The sequence below is a fragment of the Primulina tabacum genome, chromosome 2 (genome assembly GCF_025594145.1).
Source record: "Primulina tabacum isolate GXHZ01 chromosome 2, ASM2559414v2, whole genome shotgun sequence".
NCBI lineage: Eukaryota > Viridiplantae > Streptophyta > Magnoliopsida > Lamiales > Gesneriaceae > Primulina > Primulina tabacum.
This window is the reverse complement of record NC_134551.1, coordinates 6565238-6586576: the sequence shown is the minus strand read 5'-3', so window position 1 is coordinate 6586576 and position 21339 is coordinate 6565238. Positions and strand designations below refer to the sequence as shown.

The window sequence follows — 21339 nt, the reverse complement described above, 5'->3', positions numbered from 1 at the left end:
TCCATATATATCTGAAATTCAAATTTCGATTAATGGATACATAAAACAATTATGTGAGGACCGGTTGAAGTAACACACAAGAGCCAGTGCTCTCATTTCTAAGACAAGATCTAGTAAACTGTATTTTCAAAGTTCTTGATATACACTTCTCTCTCTATGTATATATATGTGTATATATTTGATATGATAAGTACTTATCATGAACACTTATGTGAGTATCAATTGAAGTAACATTTTATGCATTCAATAAGTGAATGCCAACAAGTTTAATATATAAGTTATTTCAATATTTTTTTATTCATCTTTATCTTTATACAACAAAAAAACTCCATATATAATCAAATTATCTGAAGTACGAGAATGTATAATGTCTTAATAGAACTCATATTTCTCGCATAAAGTCAAGCTCGTAAAATTTAACGTTAATTGGATAAAATAAGAATAATAAATAGATTTTTTTCCCTTTCAGTTTGTCAAAAGAAACTCTAGCTGATGCTTTGAAAGCTATATATATTCTTGAATTATAATTATTTTTAAGTACTTGAGTTTTTTCTAAACAAAATTCTTACAAACATACGAACGGTTTTGATTTATTCTGATTTTTAAATCAGATCAAAATATATTTAAAATCAACAGTTGAAAGCTTTCGAAATTTCAAAGAAAGGGTGAATTGATAGGTCCAAAAGCAAAAGGGAAGCACATGATTCTTATTCTTTCAAATTGATGAGAATAGGAATATGAACATGTGATGGAGTCCATTAAATTTTATTCCTTCAACCACCTGCAGACTTTAGAATTTGAAAAAAAAAAAAATTATGTTTTTTTTTTTAAAAAAACAAGCTGTATGTAAAATTGTAGAAATAATAATTAATTTATATTTTTAGAAGTTTCAACCCTTCTTAGCATTTCTGTATGCACTACAAGCTATGAGATAAACCCAAATGAGAACCACCAATGTTATGATTAGTATAATGCTGACATTCCTCCATTCCTGCCTCAAGTTTTCAAGCAAACCAGCTTTGCAAGAGTCACAGTTGTAGCATAATATTCTCGGATCATTGTTCCAAAGAGCACAATCCGCGTTTGCTGCTACGTTCGATGATCCGATCCAAGTCGTGGGACTCGAGTACTGTAACCCACATATTATGGGAGGCTTGCAGCATCCTGACTGTAAATCAGCTTTTATACCAATTAGTGGGATTATGGGAGTAATGCACACAAATATTTCTGGACTCTTTATTAATTCATCTGTAGATTAAAAAGAACTTTTTTCGAAGATGGAGAAGTAAGAGAAAACAAACTGCCCTGTATTCGACAGCTAACCACAAGTGCGGATATGATCACGTTAACTCAACAAAATTTACTCGTAACTTTATGCATGTATGCTTTTTCTATGCTATATCAAAGTCAAGGAAACAAGAAAATAATGATAAAAGTGTCTCTTGAACCAAGTAAAGATCATTTCAGCAAAACCCTCGAGCCTCAGCTCCTAAACTAACATACAAGTCCGAGTTCGTTCGACCAATCTTGTGAGCAGTCAACTAGCTTCTTCGATGCTAATGGTCAATGGTGGTTAGTTCGTGGTTCGTGTCACACTTTCAACCAACTAAAAAGAAACACTAAACTGTTTACATGAAGACAGCGAGAGAAAGAACAAGGGAAGAAGCGTCCCTTTGAGTGGTAATCAACACCACTCCCCCTTAAATATTTCATTCCTCCCACAGTTCATAACTCAAATCAACCTTAATTTGTAATGTCACAACATGTCTGGGTAGTTTTCTTACATCTCGATGAACTTATTAACAAACTATTACAGTATTACTATCTCACTCTGTAAAATAAATCTCAGAAAATGCTAGTGTACAATTAAAATGTTGTTCTTTATTTTCTCTCTCCTATGACAAAAAAAAAAAGAACGAACAAACAAACATGGACTGTATATGCTAGGACTCATCCAAATTTGTGAGTCCGATCCTAGATTTATATGGAGTATTAACTAATGAACTCAATTGCATACCTCAATAGAAGACAGATGACCAGCAAAGAAATCAGCAGCAGAGAAATATCTGTTGGCAAGCTTAGAACATGTCTGAGTATCCGCCAAACAAGCCCATATCTTCCCCCAATTATCATTGCCTGTAACCTGATCCCGAAGCCAAGAGGAAAAACCTTCCAGCCTGTACTCCCGGAATCCCACTTGGGGGATGGAGTAGGCGCCGTCAGGGCGTGTGACCACAAAGGCCAGCACAAGGAGGACAAGAAGCATCACTATGAGCATAGCCATACACACCAAGTACACTCCCAACAGGCCTTCTTTTTTCTTATACGCGCCCAGAAATCCGGTGAGGGCCACGACTAAGAATGCGATTCCGATGAAAAGGAGAGGCCATCGAATCCAATGGATGCAGTCGTCTCCTGGTTTAGAAGCGAGCCATATGCCAGAGGAGATTATAGGGATGGAGCACATCAAGGCTACGAAATTCAGGATTGCTGTTAAGTTACTGCTCACTGCCATGTTGCATGAATACGAACGCTCGAGCAAAGTGTGATAGTATATGTGTATGAAAAATTACGAGTCACTGTTTGTTTTCCGGTTGCTCTCTTTGGTCAGGGTGTGATACTAAATTAAGCGGGGAAAAAAGATTACTCTCAAAATAACAAACTTAGGCTTCCACTACCTTAAAGTAAGATTTTTTTTATTTATATATATAAAAAAACATCATTTACACTTTTTCCCAGTGGAGAATTCGTCACTCTCCATATCTTATTGACTGTCCCATTTCCTTCTTGATTTTACAGAACTTTGATATGATTATGTTTATTTTTTTGTTATTTTTTTTAAAAAAAATAATTATGGCATATATTATTTGTTTATAATTTCCTTTTATAGCTGCTATCATATATGTCTCCATTTCATCTGTGTCACAAGAAAACTCTCCCAAATTAACCAAGATATATAGGAGTTACTGTAATTCTATTTAACTTCAGATGGTCACACTAATTTTTCCTTTCCAACTTGCAAAATTTTTAACGAAACATTATCGCTATTCACGACCACCAACGACCACATTCGATCCCCACACACATGTTACAGTCATAGATGTATTAACTTCAGTATTTCTCTGTAGTTAGGAACACAAATCGAAAGAGGCTCGTCAACAAAAAAAATGATAATTAAATTTTCTGCACCTAATGCTTTCTATAATTCTTAATGTGTTACTCCCACAAAATAGATTCTATTTCATCTCCCTCTCTCTTCTCCAAGATATGATCCTGAATTTATAGTACCAAACCTTCAGATTGGAAATGTAAAGTACATTCCCAAGCATTGAACATGATCACATTGTGTGTTCTTATTTCAAGAATTTCCTACAAACATATATTATGTACACACACTTTACACAAGGAGTCATCCCTAGTATCAAACAACAAATCCGAAGCTATAAACAATTGGTAGGATTTAAGGAATTATGTTCCAGTTGAATTTCGCTTGCTGATCCTTCGGCCTCGTGGAGCTTTCGAAGTTCAGATCTCCAACGCCTTTAGGGGGCTGATGCTACAGCGAGCTGTATTACGTATTTCAGCTGGCATCTTTTATTTTCTGAAACTGAGAGAAGTATTTTTATTATATATTCACTCTAAAGTTCATTGTGTGCCACTGATACAGAGTAAAATTTATTTTATCCCCAATCTGATAATAAAAAATAGCAGAAAACCCTCGCCCAGTGACATTTAGCGTGCTTTTAAAAATCCCAAGCACTCCAATGACGTGCATTCATGAGAAATTATTACTGTTCTTTAAGGTTTTTTTTGACTTTTTTACTCTCCCATGATGACTCAAACACAACTCTTTAATTTGTTAAAATTGAAGATTTCGTTCTCTTCTTCCTTAACTAATATCTGTCAGAAAGAGGAGGTCTAGAAAATAACCAATTGATAAAAATAGATCTTTAGTTATGTGTCTAAAATTTGAATGTTCTGTTTTATTAGGCTACAGACAATGCTTTACTTAGGCGACTAAAGAGAACAAATTTTTAAGAGCAGCGAAAGATGAGCATAAAGGCAAATCATTTGTGGCCATGAGTTCTTTAGCAAAATATTTCAAATCTGACCACAGTTTTTACACCTTTTCAGCAGAGGATTTTAGCTGTTTTCATTATCACAGGAGGCCAAAAATCATTTCACCCAGTTTAGAACTAAACAACTCGATATCAAAGCCAGATACCACTCAAATTTTAATCAAGTATTATCTGAAACGCAAAACCTCAGGCGGCATTAAAGCAATTTATTTACCAACAGCAAAAGCAAGAAAAGAAAAAGTACAGAATTAGCTAACTTACTTTGGCAAGGGAACATGAGAAGGACTCAAGCGGTCCATCTGCTCCACGGTAGAAGTGGAATTGAGGAAGAACCTTCACATTTAAACTCTTGCACAAGGTCTTGTTTTCATCGAAATTGACTTTCAAGAACACAATATCGGGATGCTCATCTGCTGTTCTGCAAAGCTCACATTGTAACAAGCAATTAAACTACAAGAGAAACTGAAAACTGAATCACAATGTGTAATGTATGGAGGAAAATAAATTAGATCATAATTTATTTTCTCGAGGTATGGCATACAGATGTAATGTATTCACTTCAAAATTTTCCCAGGCTAACACTGATTTCAAGTGAATTGGAAAAATCAATCTTAAGAAAGATCTCAAATTAGCATAGGCTCAGACAAGGATTCTCCAGTGTACCATTGAATGATATACCTTCTTCTACCAAGTAACAAAGCTTTCACTCCACATAAATTTCCTTTTGTACAAGTATCTTGTATTCAGGTCATTTACATCAATCACATGTAACTCAATGCGTAGAGAAGTTTAACATGATGGCCATTGAATAATCTTTCAATAGACCATCCTATCATCAGGGTACTATGAAACCTGGAAAATAAAAATTACCTTGGGAAATAATGCTCGGCAAGAAGCACACCGTGTTCCATAGAACTCAACAATAACTAGTTTATCTCCAGCCTCACTCAAGGCGCTCAAGAATTCTTGTGTGGAGTGAATGCCTTTCATATTTGGGCCTGCATATCATCCCCACCACTTGGGCAGCTCAGTCTTGGCGACATTCGCATGAATCTAATACCAAACGCTAGCTGATGAATCAGAAAAACAGATTCAACAAGCAGTTTTCTAAAAGAGGAAAAAATTTGAACACGGGATAGCACACTGCAAGTCATAATCTTTTTAGACAATGTGATTTGTTCACTCGATAAAAGAGAAAATATCAGACTTACTAGTTCCTCAAATACTCTTTACATTCTTGCAGTGAACATTGTAAACTAATAAGTTGACAAAAACACCCCATTGTTGCTTCAATAAATGAAACTGGATATTATGTATTTCAGTGGCATCTTTTATTTTCTGAAACTGAGAGAAGTATTTTTATTATATACTAGGAAAGTGCACGTGCGTTACACGTGGTTGACTAACTATCAAAACATAATTACGAAATTTAGATATTGTTCAAAATCGCTTGAATAATATCATGTTTAAGAGTATTTGTCAATCTAAACAGATCAAAACACAATAGATAAAATAGCATCATGATCATAAACATACACGTTCACTTATTCATATGACAAACTTTTCAATCAACCAGATTATGACATAATAACAAACTCTATCAAGCCATTAAAGATTTTTTTTCATCCAAATACATTCATAAAGGAAAAAAAATAAATATAAATTAACAGAATAATAGATTTTACCAAGGTCCAAACAACAACGTACTTAAATGAAGTACACAAAAGGTAATACTAAAGGTCAAAAGAATTTATATATAATAAACGCATGAACCAAAAATAAATACAACAAGACTTCAATTTCTACCAACATAAATACAATTAAATGATAACTACTAAAGTGAATTAAATCCTATTAACTTAACATGGACAATGACTAAAAAACAAATGCCACAAAGAGGAAAAAACATGGTGAAAATAACAAAAAACGAATGTCGCAAAGAAGATGAAGAAAAGTATGAAGAAAACAATATAAAAAACGAAGAAGAATGATAAAACAAGTGAAAAAAATACAGAGGGAATACTAATGTAACAAGAATATAATAAACATGTGAAAAAAAAGAATACAAAGTTAATACTAAATGTCACAAAAATATAACAAAAACATGAACAAAAAATAAGTGCATAAGACATCAATTTCTATCGACATAAATAAAATTGAATGATAACTAGTAAAATGAATTAAATTCTATTAAACTTAACATGGACAATGATTAAAATAATTCCATCAATTATATCAGAATAAAAACACAATATCATAATAGTAAGCTCACAAATGAAACTCATAAATTTATATGTACTAGGAATGATCACGTGCGATGCACGTGAGTGATTAATAATGAAAAATATAATAACGAGATTTAGATAGGTGATTAATAATGAAAAATATAATAACGAGATTTAGATAATTAATAATTTTTAAAATCGTTTGAATAACATCTTGTTTATTAGTATTTATTAATCTAAATATATCAAAACACAATAAATAAAAATACACCATGACGATAAATCAAATATATTCACTTATTTATATAACATTTTTCAATTTGCATGATTATAACATAATGACAGCTTTATCAAATTAACAAAGATATTTTTCATCCAAATATCATTCGCAATGAAAAACAATAAAAATAAAATTAAGAGAATATTAAATTTTACTAAAACCAAAATCACAATGTATTTAAATGGAGTGCATATAGTGATTGTCAAATAAAATTCTCTTAATTAACTAAATTATCATAATTATGTTAAAATAAAACCCCTAAACTTGTTATTAAGTTAAATATCAATTGTGTTTTTGCTAACTTTTAACTCCTTTCAAATTTTGTTTAACCTTTTCTTTTGTAAAATAAATATTACACATTAACTCAAATATTTTAAATGATATAGTAGCTCAACCATCATGATTCGATCGATGTATCCAACAAGGATAATTATTGCACTCCAACAATATCAATAATCACACTAATTGCAATCTATGAGAATCGATCTCATGACTTTGACTCTTATATATACCAATTGTAAGATCATGTATTTGCCGCTTTATCAAAAGTTATAACCGGGGTAACGATGCAACATTAACTAAAATCTTTTAAAATCGTAAAACAACTCAAACGTCACATTTGGATTGTTATACCTTACATAAACAATTATTGCACCTAACAAATATGATATAGTTGTTATTTTACATTTTAGAAATCATTTTTCTAAATTAAATTTATTCTCACTAATCAAATAATTTCATCGAACACAAAGTAGTTTTAATTACTAATAATAATTTAAACACAAATATTAATTGTTAGGGTGACCACTCTATGTCATCACTTATGCTTCATTAAGTTGCAATCATAGTAATAATGCACAATGAATTGGTAAACATAACTTACTTAATTTAATAAGTGAGTAATATTAAATAACAATTTTGTTATTTTGAAATGTGAAAAATAGTTTATATATATAAATTCATCATATATAATGATAAATTAATTAATATGTAGAAAAGAGAACAAATTGTTTTTTATGTATGTAATTTCATCATATGCAATTAGAAATTAATTAATAGGTTGAAAAGAAAAAACAATATAACAAATCAATATATTATATACGATGATTTCGTAATACAATAATGCTAATATAACCATACTTTATATTATGTTTAGAACGCAATTGAAAATTGATAACAAAATATATAATAATAGAAACTTTAATTTTAAAAACATTATTATCTAAAATATTATCATAATACATAATAAATCATAAATGAAATCACTAAATTACTGAGTAACTATTTATTTAATTATTACTTAAATCAGTTTATAAAATAAAAGAAAATATATGAATATTAAATATTCATTAGCAACCATGAATAAATACACTAATTTTAGTAACAAATTTTAGTTAGCAACAAGAAAAATTATCGATAAATTGATAAATTCAATATGCATTAATATCCAAAGGCATTTAAGATAGACAATAAATTATAAAAGAATCCATCAAAAAAATTTATTGATTTAACTTGCTACATTAAATGAATAAGGGTATATTGGAAAATTCACAATTAGAAGTCATATATTTACATGTATGTTAGATTAATTAATAATTAATTAATAGATAATATATTATTTAGTAATATTTATTTAGCATCATATATCGAAAATTGACTAAATAGCTTAAATGTTTGCATTGAAATCATTTACATACAAACATTTTCTCTCAATCACATATCTATGTTGATATATAAGTAGTATAAAAATATATTCATTCTAAATGAAAAAAAGATGTTTTATATGACCTTAATATTTATTACTAATTTAATTTTATTCAGTCTCACTCTCTCCATTCGTCTTTCCATTATTACTTATTCTTAATATTAACAATTTTTATAATGTATAACATTATAATAAAGATTTTTCTACGAATTTGATGTTAATGTATAAATTAAAATAATTAAATTAAAATTTAAAAGTAAAAGTAAAAATAAAATAATAAATAGCTTGATTGAGTTAAGTGCTTTATTAATGATTTTATTAAACTAACGCAAAAAATTGTGGCTAAAATTTATTTTTCTTAAATTTATTTTAAAAACCATTAATAGCAATAAGAAAACAAACAAACAAAATATTTATTATTATTGGCTTCAATTTATTTTAAATTTTATTAATTAATATATGAAAAACAAACAAACAAAGATATTTTAAATTCAACTAATAATTAATAGATGAAAAGCAAACAAACATGTATTAATGATTATTATTAAATGTAAACAAGGACAAAGAAGAAAAACAAACAAACATATATTAATGATCTAAAAATATATCTATTCTAAATGAAAAAAAGGATGTTTTATATGACCTTAATATTTATTACTAATTTAATTTTATTCAGTCTCACTCTCTCCATTCGTCTTTTCATTATTGCTTATTCTTAATATTAACAATTTTTATAATGTATAACATTGTAATAATGATTTTCTATGAATTTGATGTTAATGTATAAATTAAAGTAATTAAATTTAAATTTAAAAGTAAAAGTACAAGTAAAAATAAAAATAAAATAATAAATAGCTTGATTGAGTTAAGTGCTTTATTAATGATTTTATTAAACTAACGTAAAAAATTGTGGCTAAAATTTATTTTTCTTAAATTTTATTTAGAAACAATTAATAGCCGGAAGAAAACAAACAAACAAAATATTTATTATTATTGGCTTCAATTTATTTTAAATTCAATTAATTAATATATGAAAAACAAACAAACAAAGATATTTTAAATTCTACTAATAATTAATAGATGAAAAACAAACAACATGTATTAATGATTATTATTAAATGAAAATAAGGACATACAAGTAAATAGATGAAAAAAACAAATATGTATTAATGATTATTATTAAATGTAATAATCTAAAAATATATCTATTCTAAATGGAAAAAAGATGTTTTATATGACCTTAATATTTATTACTAATTTAATTTTATTCAGTCTCACTTTCTCCATTCGTATTTCAATTATTACTTATTCTTAATATTAACAATTTTCATAATGTTAATGTATAAATTAAAGTAATTAAATTTAAATTTAAAAGTAAAAGTAAAAGTAAAAGTAAAAATAAAAATAAAATAATAAATAGCTTGATTGAGTTAAATGATTACAATCCTCATCTGGGATCTAACATGCTCGTAGTTTGTTTTCATATCACGATATTTTTTCGGTTTCTACATTGTTTTTATCCGTTAATCTTATTTTTTCGACTATTTGTTTTGTTGTTGAATGATTTTTCAGTTTTTGACAATCATCAACTATAACTCCTAAGAAAAAATGTTTTAATCGTGATAGGTTTTCGCTTGTGGTGAAAGGCCATCAAAGTCCAATAGCTAGGAAACTGAACTCACTTTTGAATGTGCGAGGTAATAAAGTGCAACTGACTCAATGTCTCAATGTACTAAAAATGCACAAAATTGATCTATTGAATCCACAAAGCTTTAGAATATTTCTCATACCATTATAAATATAACGAGAATTATGCACAGTTTGTTTTTTATGTATTTCTTTTTCGGAATAAATAATTTTTTCTTTTTGAAGAACAATTTTATTCTTTGAGAAATATTGACATTTTATATGACATCCATATGTCGCAAACAATGAAGTAGAAACATAATCACTCTATAATGCTTAAAAGTTTACACATACAATTCTTCAATTTATTCTTCATTGTGCTTCGTTGAAATTTAAATTTGAAATATCATTCTTGATCTTAACATTTTGCTTTAAATACGATATATATATATATATATACATATATATGTATATGTTTCATGTTACTTAGTTAGACCTAATTTCAAATATCTATAAAAAAAATTGTGTTTGAATTATATCATACAAAAATGAGGACATAATAATACGCAACGTTATTATTTATTTAACATGTTTTTTTCATCCACTATGTTTGTCTTAACTTTTTTGTTCAAAATTTGATGCATTTCGTAGGCAATATGTATGAAGAATCAAGTAATTATATAATTCACAGAAACCATTTATTATCTTCTTCGTAGAACAGATGACCCAAAATACGTGGTTTTGATTGATGTACTCTCATGCCTATTTTCATATAAACAATAAGGTAAATCATAGAATATCAGAAAAATCAATTACTGCCAACAACACTAACCAAATAAATAAAAAAATTCATAACACAAACAATCTCAGTAAGAAAAAAATGATAACTCAAAGTTTAAAATAATTTATTTAGTACAATAACAAATAAATTGAAGTATATACGAGCAACAAAAAGTATAAATCGCTCTCAAATTAAATACTAACTCATATTATTCACAGTTTGTATAAATTTTTCAATATTTTTTTCAAATAAAGAGAAGATGCCTTATTAACGTCTTTCTTTCATAGATATTCTACTACTTTTTTTAAAAGAAAAAAAGTGCCTCAAAATCATCATGAAAAAATCATTTAATAAGACTATTAATAAAAATGGTCGTAAAAATATAATATGAAGTCACACAATTGTTCTTAATCCGAAGAAAAATATTATATCGTTAACAAAATATATCTGGTAACAACAAAGCATACGTTAACTTGAGATACAATTAAGACTTAGAATCATGCATAATCATTGAATTAAAACAAAATAGCATGTCAAAAATCTAATGGATATTATCTCTTTTAATAATTTATCCATGTTTGTTGTCTATCAGAGGACTCCTAGATCCACCAATTTTTTTAGTCCACCTATTATTTTCACAATAAATAATACTACAAAAATAATATAAGCAAGCACATAAAAACTCAAATTCAAATATCAATCTAAATAAAAAAATTGAATTGAGATTATAATAATGTCGTAAAAATTTTGAATACCGATTTATAGACAGAAGTCTGGAAATAAATTTGCCCCAATAAATAAAAAAAATTTTATCTCTTGATATTTTGAGACATAAGGTAAAAACTAAAAAACATTTCATCATTTTTAATAATTTTTAAGTCACTTCAAACTAAATAATCTAAGCAATCAGAAAACATGCATTATGTGTTTAAAAATTAACAAAATACCTCAAGAAAAAAAAATGAAAAATAACCATTTTTGTGGGATATGTAGTTTTGTTTTCTATTTTCTTTCGATAAACAAACAAATCACATAAGCAATCCAAATATAACATGATCAATAAAAATGACTTATAACAATAAAACATGTTAACGCTAGGATAAAAAACTCTTCTCATTGCAAGAACACAAAATGATAAAATGGAGCATATTATTTAGTAATATTTATTTAGCAGCATATATAAAAAAACTAAATAGCTTAAAAAGAGTGTTTGAAATCATTTACATACAAACATTTATCTCAATCACGTATCTCTATTGACACAAAAAAAGTCTGAAAATATCTTTATTCTAAATGAGATAAAGAAGTTTTATATGACCTTAATATTTATTAATAATTTAGTTTTATTCAATCCAACTCATCTCCCTTCGTCTTCTCATTATTATCAATCATTGATATAGTATAAAATTTTCATAAATTTGACAGCAATGTATAAATTTAAGTAATTAAATTTAAATTAAAATAATAATTAGTTTGATTGAGTTAAGTTCATTAATAATGATCCTATTAAACTAACATAAAAAATGACGTAAATAACATCATGAATATGACAAATTCTAAAACCAAAAAAATGGTAAAATAGTAAACTTACAAATGAAAGTCATATATTTAATAGATTAATTAATTAATAGATAATATTATTTAGTAATATTTATTTAGTATCATATATTAAAAATTGACTAAATAGCTTAAATATTTGCATTGAAATCATTTACATACAAAAATTTTCTGTCAATCACGTATCTCTGTTGATATATAAGTAGTCTAAAAATATATTTATTCTAAATGGAAAAAAGATGATTTATATGACCTTAATATTTATTACTAATTTAATTTTATTCAGTCTCACTCTTTCCATTATGAATTTGATGTTAGTGTATAAATTAAAGTAATTAAAATTAAAATTATAGTTAGTTTGATTGATTTAGTTCACTATTAATGATCATATGAAACTGACATAAAAAATGACGTAAACAACATCATGAAGATGACAAATTTTAAAAAAAAAGAAGGTAAAATAGTAAACTTACAAATGAAAGTCAAATATTTAATATATTAATTAATAATTAATTAATAGATTATATATTATTTAGTAATATTTATTTAGCATCATATATCGAAATTTGACTAAATAGCTTAAATGTTTGCATTGAAATCATTTACATACAAACATTTTCTCTCAATCACGTATTTATTTTGATATATAAGTAGTCTAAAAATATATCTATTCTAAATGGAAAAAAGATGTTTTATATGACCTTAATATTTATTACTAATTTAATTTTATTCAGTCTCACTCTCTCCATTCGTCTTTCCATTATTACTCATTCTTAATATTAACAATTATTATAATGTATACATTATAATAATGATTTTTCTATGGATTTGATGTTAATGTATAAATTAAAGTAATTAAATTTAAAAGTAAAAGTAAAAATAAAAATAAAAAAATAAATAGTTTGATTGAGTTAAGTGCTTTATTAATGATTTTATTAAACTAATGTTAAAAATTGTGGCTAAAATTTATTTTTCTTAAATTTATTTTAGAAACCATTAATAGCTGGAAGAAAACAAACAAACAAAATATTTATTATTATTGGCTTCAATTTATTTTAAATTCTATTAATTAATATATGAAAAACAAACAAACAAAGATATTTTAAATTCCACTAATAATTAATAGATGAAAAACAAACAAACATGTATTAATGATTATTATTAAATGAAAATAAGGACATACATGTAAATAGATGGAAAAAACAAACATGTATTAATTATTATTATTAAAAGTAAACATTAAGAAAGATGAAAAACAAACATGTATTAATGATTATTATTAAATGTAAACAAGGACAAACATGTAAATTAACAATTCAAACTCGTATATTTATAATAGTAATAGATATAGATTTTGTCACCAAAACTCAAATTCAGTAATCAAATATATAAGAGGGCACAACAAGAAAAATCAAAAGCTTCAAGAAACAATCCTTGATCAAGATTTTTGCACAATATCAGCAAGCAAAAGCACTTGTTATCAAATAAAATCCATGCACATATCCAAAAATTGTTTAAATTCAAGAAAGTTAACGACTTTACCTTAAAATATGTCAGTTGCTTGCGGGGACTAAAGGCAATTGGAAGAACAAAACTAAAACCAACAGATAAAACTTCTGAAACAGAAACCATCCTTGTATTTGACCAACGCGCAGAATTTAAAGACTAGGAGAGTAAGGTTAAGCGAGAAGCAGAGAAACAAAGACAATTCTCAGATAGTCTTAGCCATTTCACACACGAAATTCGCTTCAACTCTCAAGTGTGCTCACTGTTGGTGTTGTTTGCGCGCAGTCCAATGGTCTCAAGTTAAAACATACGCTGTTTACATATAAATAAATTCAATTTTTTTTTCCCCAAATATAAATTAAATATCATGAAATCATAGTTGTATTTGTTTTCGGTGACTGTCAAACCAATTTTTTTTTCTTTTGTAGTTTTTGATTCACACGGAAAATATGTATACACTCTCTAGGCCTACAATTGTTTTCTCATATTGAAATTTTGTAATAATATATGTTGTATGAGTACAAAATATTTTATATTTGACATTAATATATATATGATTTTTGAGTATTCGAACATGTATAACAAGTATTAGTCTTAATGGCACGTCTTTTCTCGGATGAAAATGAGTATAAAGCATTGAAAATATGGTCCTAATATACGATATTTGAGTCAAAATATTACAGATCTGATACTAATATATGATTTTTAAGTACATAAATATGTATAACAAGTATTTGTATCAATAACTCGTGTCTTTTTGGATGAAAATTGATACAATGGAACTAACATATGATATTTAATATCAACTCTTTTATATCTTATATTAATATATGATATTTAAGCACACAAACATATGTACCTGGTGTTGACATTAATATAGTTGTTCTAATGTTATACCCAAAAATTTTCTATTTTTTTTTCGGAAGAGAAACCTTTCACATGTTCGGTGAGACCTTCCACCTCCATATGATTGGCTGTCGGTGCATCGTATGGTTGTATATTGATAACAACCTTTTATCTTTCGTATGAATGCAATCATGATATATAATAGAGGCTGACTCAAACTCTCAAACACACCTAAGGATGACAACTTTCCCCACGGGTTTGGGGCCCGGCGGGAAAAGCCCGAAATGGGGATGGGGATCCCCGATTTTTTCGGGTTTAGGTTCGGGTTCAGGGATTTAAAAAAATCCCCGATGTAATTCGTGACGGGTATGTGATTACTATCCCCATCTCCGAAATCCCCGAACACGCCCCGAAAATAATATCAATAATAAAATAATAGTATTATTAATATTAATAATATAATAATATTATTATTTTTTAAAATATTAATAATAATATTATTATTAATATTGATATTGATATTAAATATTAATATTATCTCTAATAATAATAAATAATAATAAATTTTGGTTTGAGAAAATCTCCGAATTCGTCATCGTCTTGCCATATTAATATTTTTGAAACGGGGATGAGGACGGAGATGGGAAGTCGATCTCCGAAGTTTCGGGTATGTGGATTCCCCGAACCCGAAAAACGGGGATTGGGGCGGGTATGGGGGTGGAATTCGGGGATGGGGATGGGGATGGCAAACCCGCCCCGGCCTCGGCCCATTGCCATCCCTAAACACACCAGGCATATCAACTCATCCCTCGTTCCTATTGCTTCTTGTTCTGCATAATCTGCTGATAAAGTTAGGGTACTAATTCATCTTGCCAGCGTAGTGATTTGTGCTACTGTCATAACATGTCTACCTGTTGTATCCCGAGAAATAGTCGTCCATTTTGATCATCAAGCACATACTAGAGGACAAATTTGTTTTAAGAAAATTGTACTTGTTACAGGTAGGGGTGTTCATCGGTTGGTTCGGTTCGATTTTCGGTTTTTTATTTCGGTTTTTTCGGTTTTCGGTTTTGAAAATATATAATACGATATCCGAACCATTTTTCTTCGGTTCGGTTCGGTTTTCTACCAAAACAGTTCGGCTATTTCGATCGGTTAATTCGGTTTGGGTATAATTATTTAAATTAATAATATAAACATATTATAAAATATAATATGTTAACTTTTCCTTAGTAAAATATTTAAACATAAGGTCTAAATTAGTTAAACAAACAATAATCAACTAAAAATTGTTCAAAATGGTTTTTCATTCACTAAATATCATAACAAAATATATAATATAAATAAAAATATAAAAAATTATAAATTTAATGAAATTTCGGTTTTTTCGGTTTTTTCGGTTTTGACATATATAATCCGAAACCGAACCAAATAAACTTCGGTTTTAACATTTATATCCGAATTACAAAATTCGGATTTCGGTTCGGTTTGGTGTTCGGATTTTTCGGTTTGGATTTTCGGTTTTTTCGGTTTTATCCGAAGTTTGAACACCCCTAGTTACATGCTTCGATTTGATTTACTTATTCTTGTTGTTTTTTCATATGCGATAATATACTTCCTATAGTATATTTCTTTTGTTTCGTGCTTTGCCTTTACATACACGAAACTATTGTCGTTCAATGTTCTTTATTTGTAGTGTTCATATTTTCACTTTTAGCAAATTGGCTAACAGATTCATAAATATAAATTTCGATTAGTTAATAATTTCGATTATTAACTGCATCTTTATCTGTGAGACGGATCTCACGAATCTTTATCTGTGATACGGGTCAACCCTACCGATATTCACAATAAAAAGCAATACTCTTAGCATAAAAAGTAATATTTTTTCATGGATGATCAAATAAGAGATACGTCTCCCAAAATATGACCCGTGATACCGTCTCACACAAGTTTTTACTTTTTTTTATATACATAATTGAATTACCTATATTACATCAATGCATTTCATCTGGTATGATATGATGTGATATTGGCTCACGTTATGACATGAAAAGTCCTCCAAGTGGATATACTGTGTTTTTTTTTTTAAAAAAAATGCATCGAAATAATGTACGAGTGAGTTCCCAAAATAATAATAATAATAAAAATTATAATAATATATTGGGGTGAGAAATTTAAATTTTTGTCCCATGTTGAATAGAAAAAATCTCTTCAAGATTTAACTAATTCAAGTATCAATTCAACCAAAATTGAAAAGGTATAAAACCCAGAATCTATAGCTTCTTTATTTTCCCAACATTCATTACAACATAATATATTTAAATTTTATATCCATGTAAATTAACGAAATTACAACTTACAAAACTATCGTACACCTGTAAAAAAAGAGTTGGAAAACTGACGTATACAGTTCTTGAAAAATACAATTCTCCCAAGCACTTTGTTAAAATTTACATTCTAAATGTAAGTTTACCATTCGGTTTCGTCAATCCAATAGACGATGACGACGAAGATGATGAAAAGTTGATCGTATGGTCAAATTCTTCTTTATCTTCTGTAAATGCCTTGCTGAAATCTTCTTCAATTTCCATCCGCTTTTGCTTTTTGGAAGGGCACTCTTCGTGAGGATCAATCTGCAGCCTAGCTATCTCGGGAAAATCGTCCCCATCCATAATCTTGTTTAGAATGGCAGAACAACGAGGAAAGAATCGCTTCCCTAGTTCCACTGTCATCACAATAAAAACAGGTAGATAGACTTAGAAAAATTAAAAGCTAGACTTGTTAATGTAACACCAAGTCCACTATTATGTTACCGTAGACCCAGAGAAGAACTTTTAATTATCATTTTATGGGAACCTAAGAATTTTACCATCTAATAATCAAAATGAAAGCTGAAATGAAGTCTTCTTTCTCTAGGAACACACATACAGGAAGTGAAGAGTTTGTGCACTGGCAGTTACCACGTTTGAAGAATTGGCTTCAAATAATTTTATAAGAGTCAGTCAAACATATAGAGGAAGTGGATGATAAGATGAACATTTGATCGTATACAAATGTCGCGTCTCTAGAAAACTTAATCTCAGCAAGTCCGTCTCTAATATCTGACTGTATAATGAATTCAGTCGATTATTCCAATGCACTTACATGTGCTAGTTATTTAGTATTTCTTCTGGTAAATGAGGATATGCCCTAATACTTTCCAAACTATAACTAAATCACATTTTGTTGGAACATTCTTAAAACTACGAAACCTTTTAATACACCCAGTGAAACAAGAAAAAGAGCCAAAAGGCAAGTAAACACAAAAAATTTCTGTACCAGTTTTCGAGAGGGCTCTCAACCTATTCAAATGCTCCTCTTTCATCTTGAAAGGTGACTCATTCAAGTCAACACCCGTTCTCTGGGCACCAGTCATATTCTTGTTCATAGCAGTTAAAAGGAAGTTATCAGTTCCGTCTACTTGAGCAATATCCATGGCAACTTTAGCTTCCATTGGAAATAGAAGTTTGGCCATCGCAACTGAAAGGTAAAAAGTCCAGTAAAATTCAACCACGATGTTGCAGACAATTGCTTTAAACATTTATAAGTCCCCACATGGACAAAGGATAAATAGCTCGTCTATAGTTTAACACATGAAGCAAGCATTGAAGATTTTACCAAAGCATCTATCATTATTTCAATCTTAAGGCATTATGAGCGTAAATACAGATTGGTCGTAAAAAGACAAGGCAGGTAAATATTAGATGAATTATGCTCTGAATACATGAATGTGATGATATGTTTTAAAAATGACAAAATATGCAGCATTTCAATAAGTTCTGCCTATTGAAAGTATTTTGAAGGAGAATGTACGAATGGCACACTTCAAGCAGTGCTATGCCTTATGAAGAAAATAATATCATTTGTGAGGAGAAAGAAGACGAAAACCAAGAAAACAAATAACTTTCCATTTGCAGATTGTTTGAGAACCAACACATCATAATTCAAGTGAATTACTTCATCTTCAAACTAGTTTCATATGTCGCAACTTCTTACCATTTTTCAACTGAAACCTGTGTGGAAATAAATCATTTTTCCTCGTTCCACCAGTTAAACACTGTGACTGAACCATTTAGCCGAAGAGACTGGCTGAAGTGATTCTAGAGCGACAAAGATTACAGAACTAACTTTCAGATTGTTCATAAAGAGAAGTTAAAAGATGAGCTTTGAAAGCATGCAAAAACTCTTAAGACTAAACAGAATGAAAAGTGCGGTAAAGATTTACCTCTATTCTCGAGGTATAGTAACTTCTTGCGCAAATCATCACCGGCCATAGCTAGAGACATTGCAGCTTCTCCTAGTAAGGGATCTCTTCTCTCTGCTTGTTCCAAAATCTCTATGCATAACCGATCCTTCGGAGTGGCTTTCCCTTCCTCCGTACTTTTATTATAATCAACAGCCCTTGTCAGTCTCTTTGAGATCTGAAGGGCTTTCCTGCCATCTGAAGTAAGATCAGATGGCCTAGCCCCCTTAGTTAACAGAGACACGATTATGTTTGGCTCTTTTCTGATTGCGGCAACATGAAGCACGGTGTATCCCCTTGGATTCCTGTGGTTTATGTCAGCGATTGCCAGATCAAGAAGTTCTGTGGTGGTTTTAGCATCACAATAAGCAACAGCAAAATGGAGAGCACACGCATCATCTAAATTAGTATGCCCTTCCTTAAGTAGCATTCTAACTAACTCAACATCATCAGACTCCAAAGCTCTGTGTATTCTCTTAACATGTTTATCAGGGAAACTGTTATTCTTGGGTGATTGTAGGCCAAGCTCCATGCGCAAGTCATTTATTTTTTTCACGAGGTGAGGAGGCAATGCTCTATCAAGTGTAATGACATCAACATCAGACTTGGCAATAATCTCAATGGACCTTACAAGCAAACTCTCACCAGCTATGCCACACAAGCTCGCAACAGACATAACCATCAATACATCATCTGCTTGAGCCTTGTCAAGAATGTCCATCAGATGCCCCTGAAAGGACACACATATTTGAACTTATGAACAATGCACAACACCCAGGTATCCAACTAAAAAAGAACAGTACACGAGTAAAGTGTCATGTCAGGGACGATAAAGGAATTCAGAGTATGAGAACACCCCTAAAATGCCAATAATAGAGAGCATCAACTTAAATGCCATCCAACAGCTAACATGTTCTTTCTTCGCTTCCTCTAACCATTGGCGTTAAAAGACAGAGAACCGTCTTAAAAGAATTTTAAACCTTCATAACATATCATTTTGTGGCATGATTTGGGTTTTCTTTACTTTCTTTTCATTCATGATTGTTTTTTATCACTTTGAACCGAGTTCAAGGCCTGCTATAGCCACATTGCAAATCCAATAATTGAAGGTCCCGAGGTAACCACTTGGACCACAAATGTCCAAAGGACAAAAATACATGTACGAAATAAATTCTGTGTATGATGCTGCAAGACAACCATAATTTTCATCATTTAGCAAAGCCAAAATACTGCACGAAACTTGAAATATAAATCCAATGCAACGATAACATCAACCTTAAACTTGAAACCAAATAGGTCGCTCACATACATTATAAACATGAATCACGTAACAATTCAAGAAAAATAAAACAATCTACTTCATAGACCATAGGAAACCGTATCAATACCTGGAACCTGTCAACTAACTCTTTAATATGAAAAATGAAGGAGGCATACAAAACATCCACCATGTACGCCACTGCAGGCCTGCAAGCCAAATGGGAGCACTCATCATCCACACACACGCACACATCCTTGGGCGGAGTCCTAACTTTTCCACAGTAAACATATGTGAGCACTGTCACCAACGCATCATATCCCACAACATATTCCTTCATCACCTCCTTCAGGTCAAAGTTCGCATTCCTCTCCCTATCCACAAACAAATTCTTGAAAAACATACTCCTAGCAGCCAATATACACCGGTGGACGGGGATTTCCCTGCCAGAGGCAGCGATTAACCTCGCGTCAGCGAAAAAGTCAAAGTCCGGCTGCGATGACGTGTGGAAGCATATCGATTCTAGCTTGTCGGAAAGGCGCTTAAGTGCTGCCACGTCTGGAGGCAAATCACGCGACGGCGAGAGCGACGATTCAGTGGTGGCGGCGGCGCAGCAGGTGCTGCAGCTCCCACCGCTGACGTCGTTGGAATCTGAAAACGCAATTCGACTGTGCATTTGAGGTCAATCTCAGCACCCAATGAATCGTCCCTTAAATCTTCACAAAATCTAAACCCTGGATCAAAGAAATCGCATAGCCTACAACTAACCGACTTACGACACGAAGGATGATTACACAATCTGTGCGTATATATATATATATATATATATACATACACGCACACAATGTTTCGGAGAGATGAGCTTCGCGGTGATGAGGTCAGAAGAGAGAGAGAGGGGGTAAGAAAATTGGTTGCAGTGACGTCATTATATTTTGTTTGTGCATATTGACCCTAAACAAAGATGGAGATTTTTCTCGTTGAGTGAGTCGATCTTACGAATTTTGATATGTGAGATTCAATATTTACTGTAAAAATTAATACTTTTAGCATAAAAAGTAATATTTTTTCATGTATGACCCAAATAAAAGATTCGTCTCACAAAATACGACCGTGAAACCGTCTCAGACAAATTTTTTTATTTTTTTTTGGGGCAAGTGGCAAGATTTCTCCAAGACATAACTTGACTAGTCG

The 21339-nt window shown here is 29.9% G+C and overlaps 2 protein-coding genes across 6 annotated transcripts; both read right to left on the bottom strand.

Annotated features, from left to right (window-relative positions):
• Positions 1-736: 736 nt before the first annotated feature.
• Positions 737-14043, bottom strand: LOC142528431 (tetraspanin-2-like). 5 transcript variants are annotated; one of them, XM_075633496.1, is made up of 5 exons: positions 13796-14043; positions 4950-5149; positions 4341-4505; positions 2018-2472; positions 737-1168 (listed from the first exon to the last, which is right to left on the bottom strand). In XM_075633496.1, exons 3-5 carry the CDS (start codon positions 4354-4356, stop codon positions 890-892), a joined length of 750 nt encoding a protein of 249 aa, XP_075489611.1. In that variant the 5' UTR covers positions 4357-4505; positions 4950-5149; positions 13796-14043; the 3' UTR covers positions 737-889. The 5 variants fall into 5 exon arrangements, with proteins under 5 accessions (XP_075489611.1, XP_075489595.1, XP_075489602.1 ...); XM_075633480.1 differs by having other exon boundaries at positions 2018-3607; positions 13796-14041; XM_075633487.1 differs by having other exon boundaries at positions 2018-3607; positions 4341-4497; positions 13796-14041.
• A 2814-nt stretch (positions 14044-16857) lies between these two features.
• Positions 16858-21048, bottom strand: LOC142528424 (BTB/POZ domain and ankyrin repeat-containing protein NPR1-like). The gene is made up of 4 exons (XM_075633475.1): positions 20279-21048; positions 18873-19620; positions 17927-18127; positions 16858-17333 (listed from the first exon to the last, which is right to left on the bottom strand). Exons 1-4 carry the CDS (start codon positions 20822-20824, stop codon positions 17059-17061), a joined length of 1770 nt encoding a protein of 589 aa, XP_075489590.1. The 5' UTR covers positions 20825-21048; the 3' UTR covers positions 16858-17058.
• Between the last annotated feature and the right edge of the window lie 291 nt (positions 21049-21339).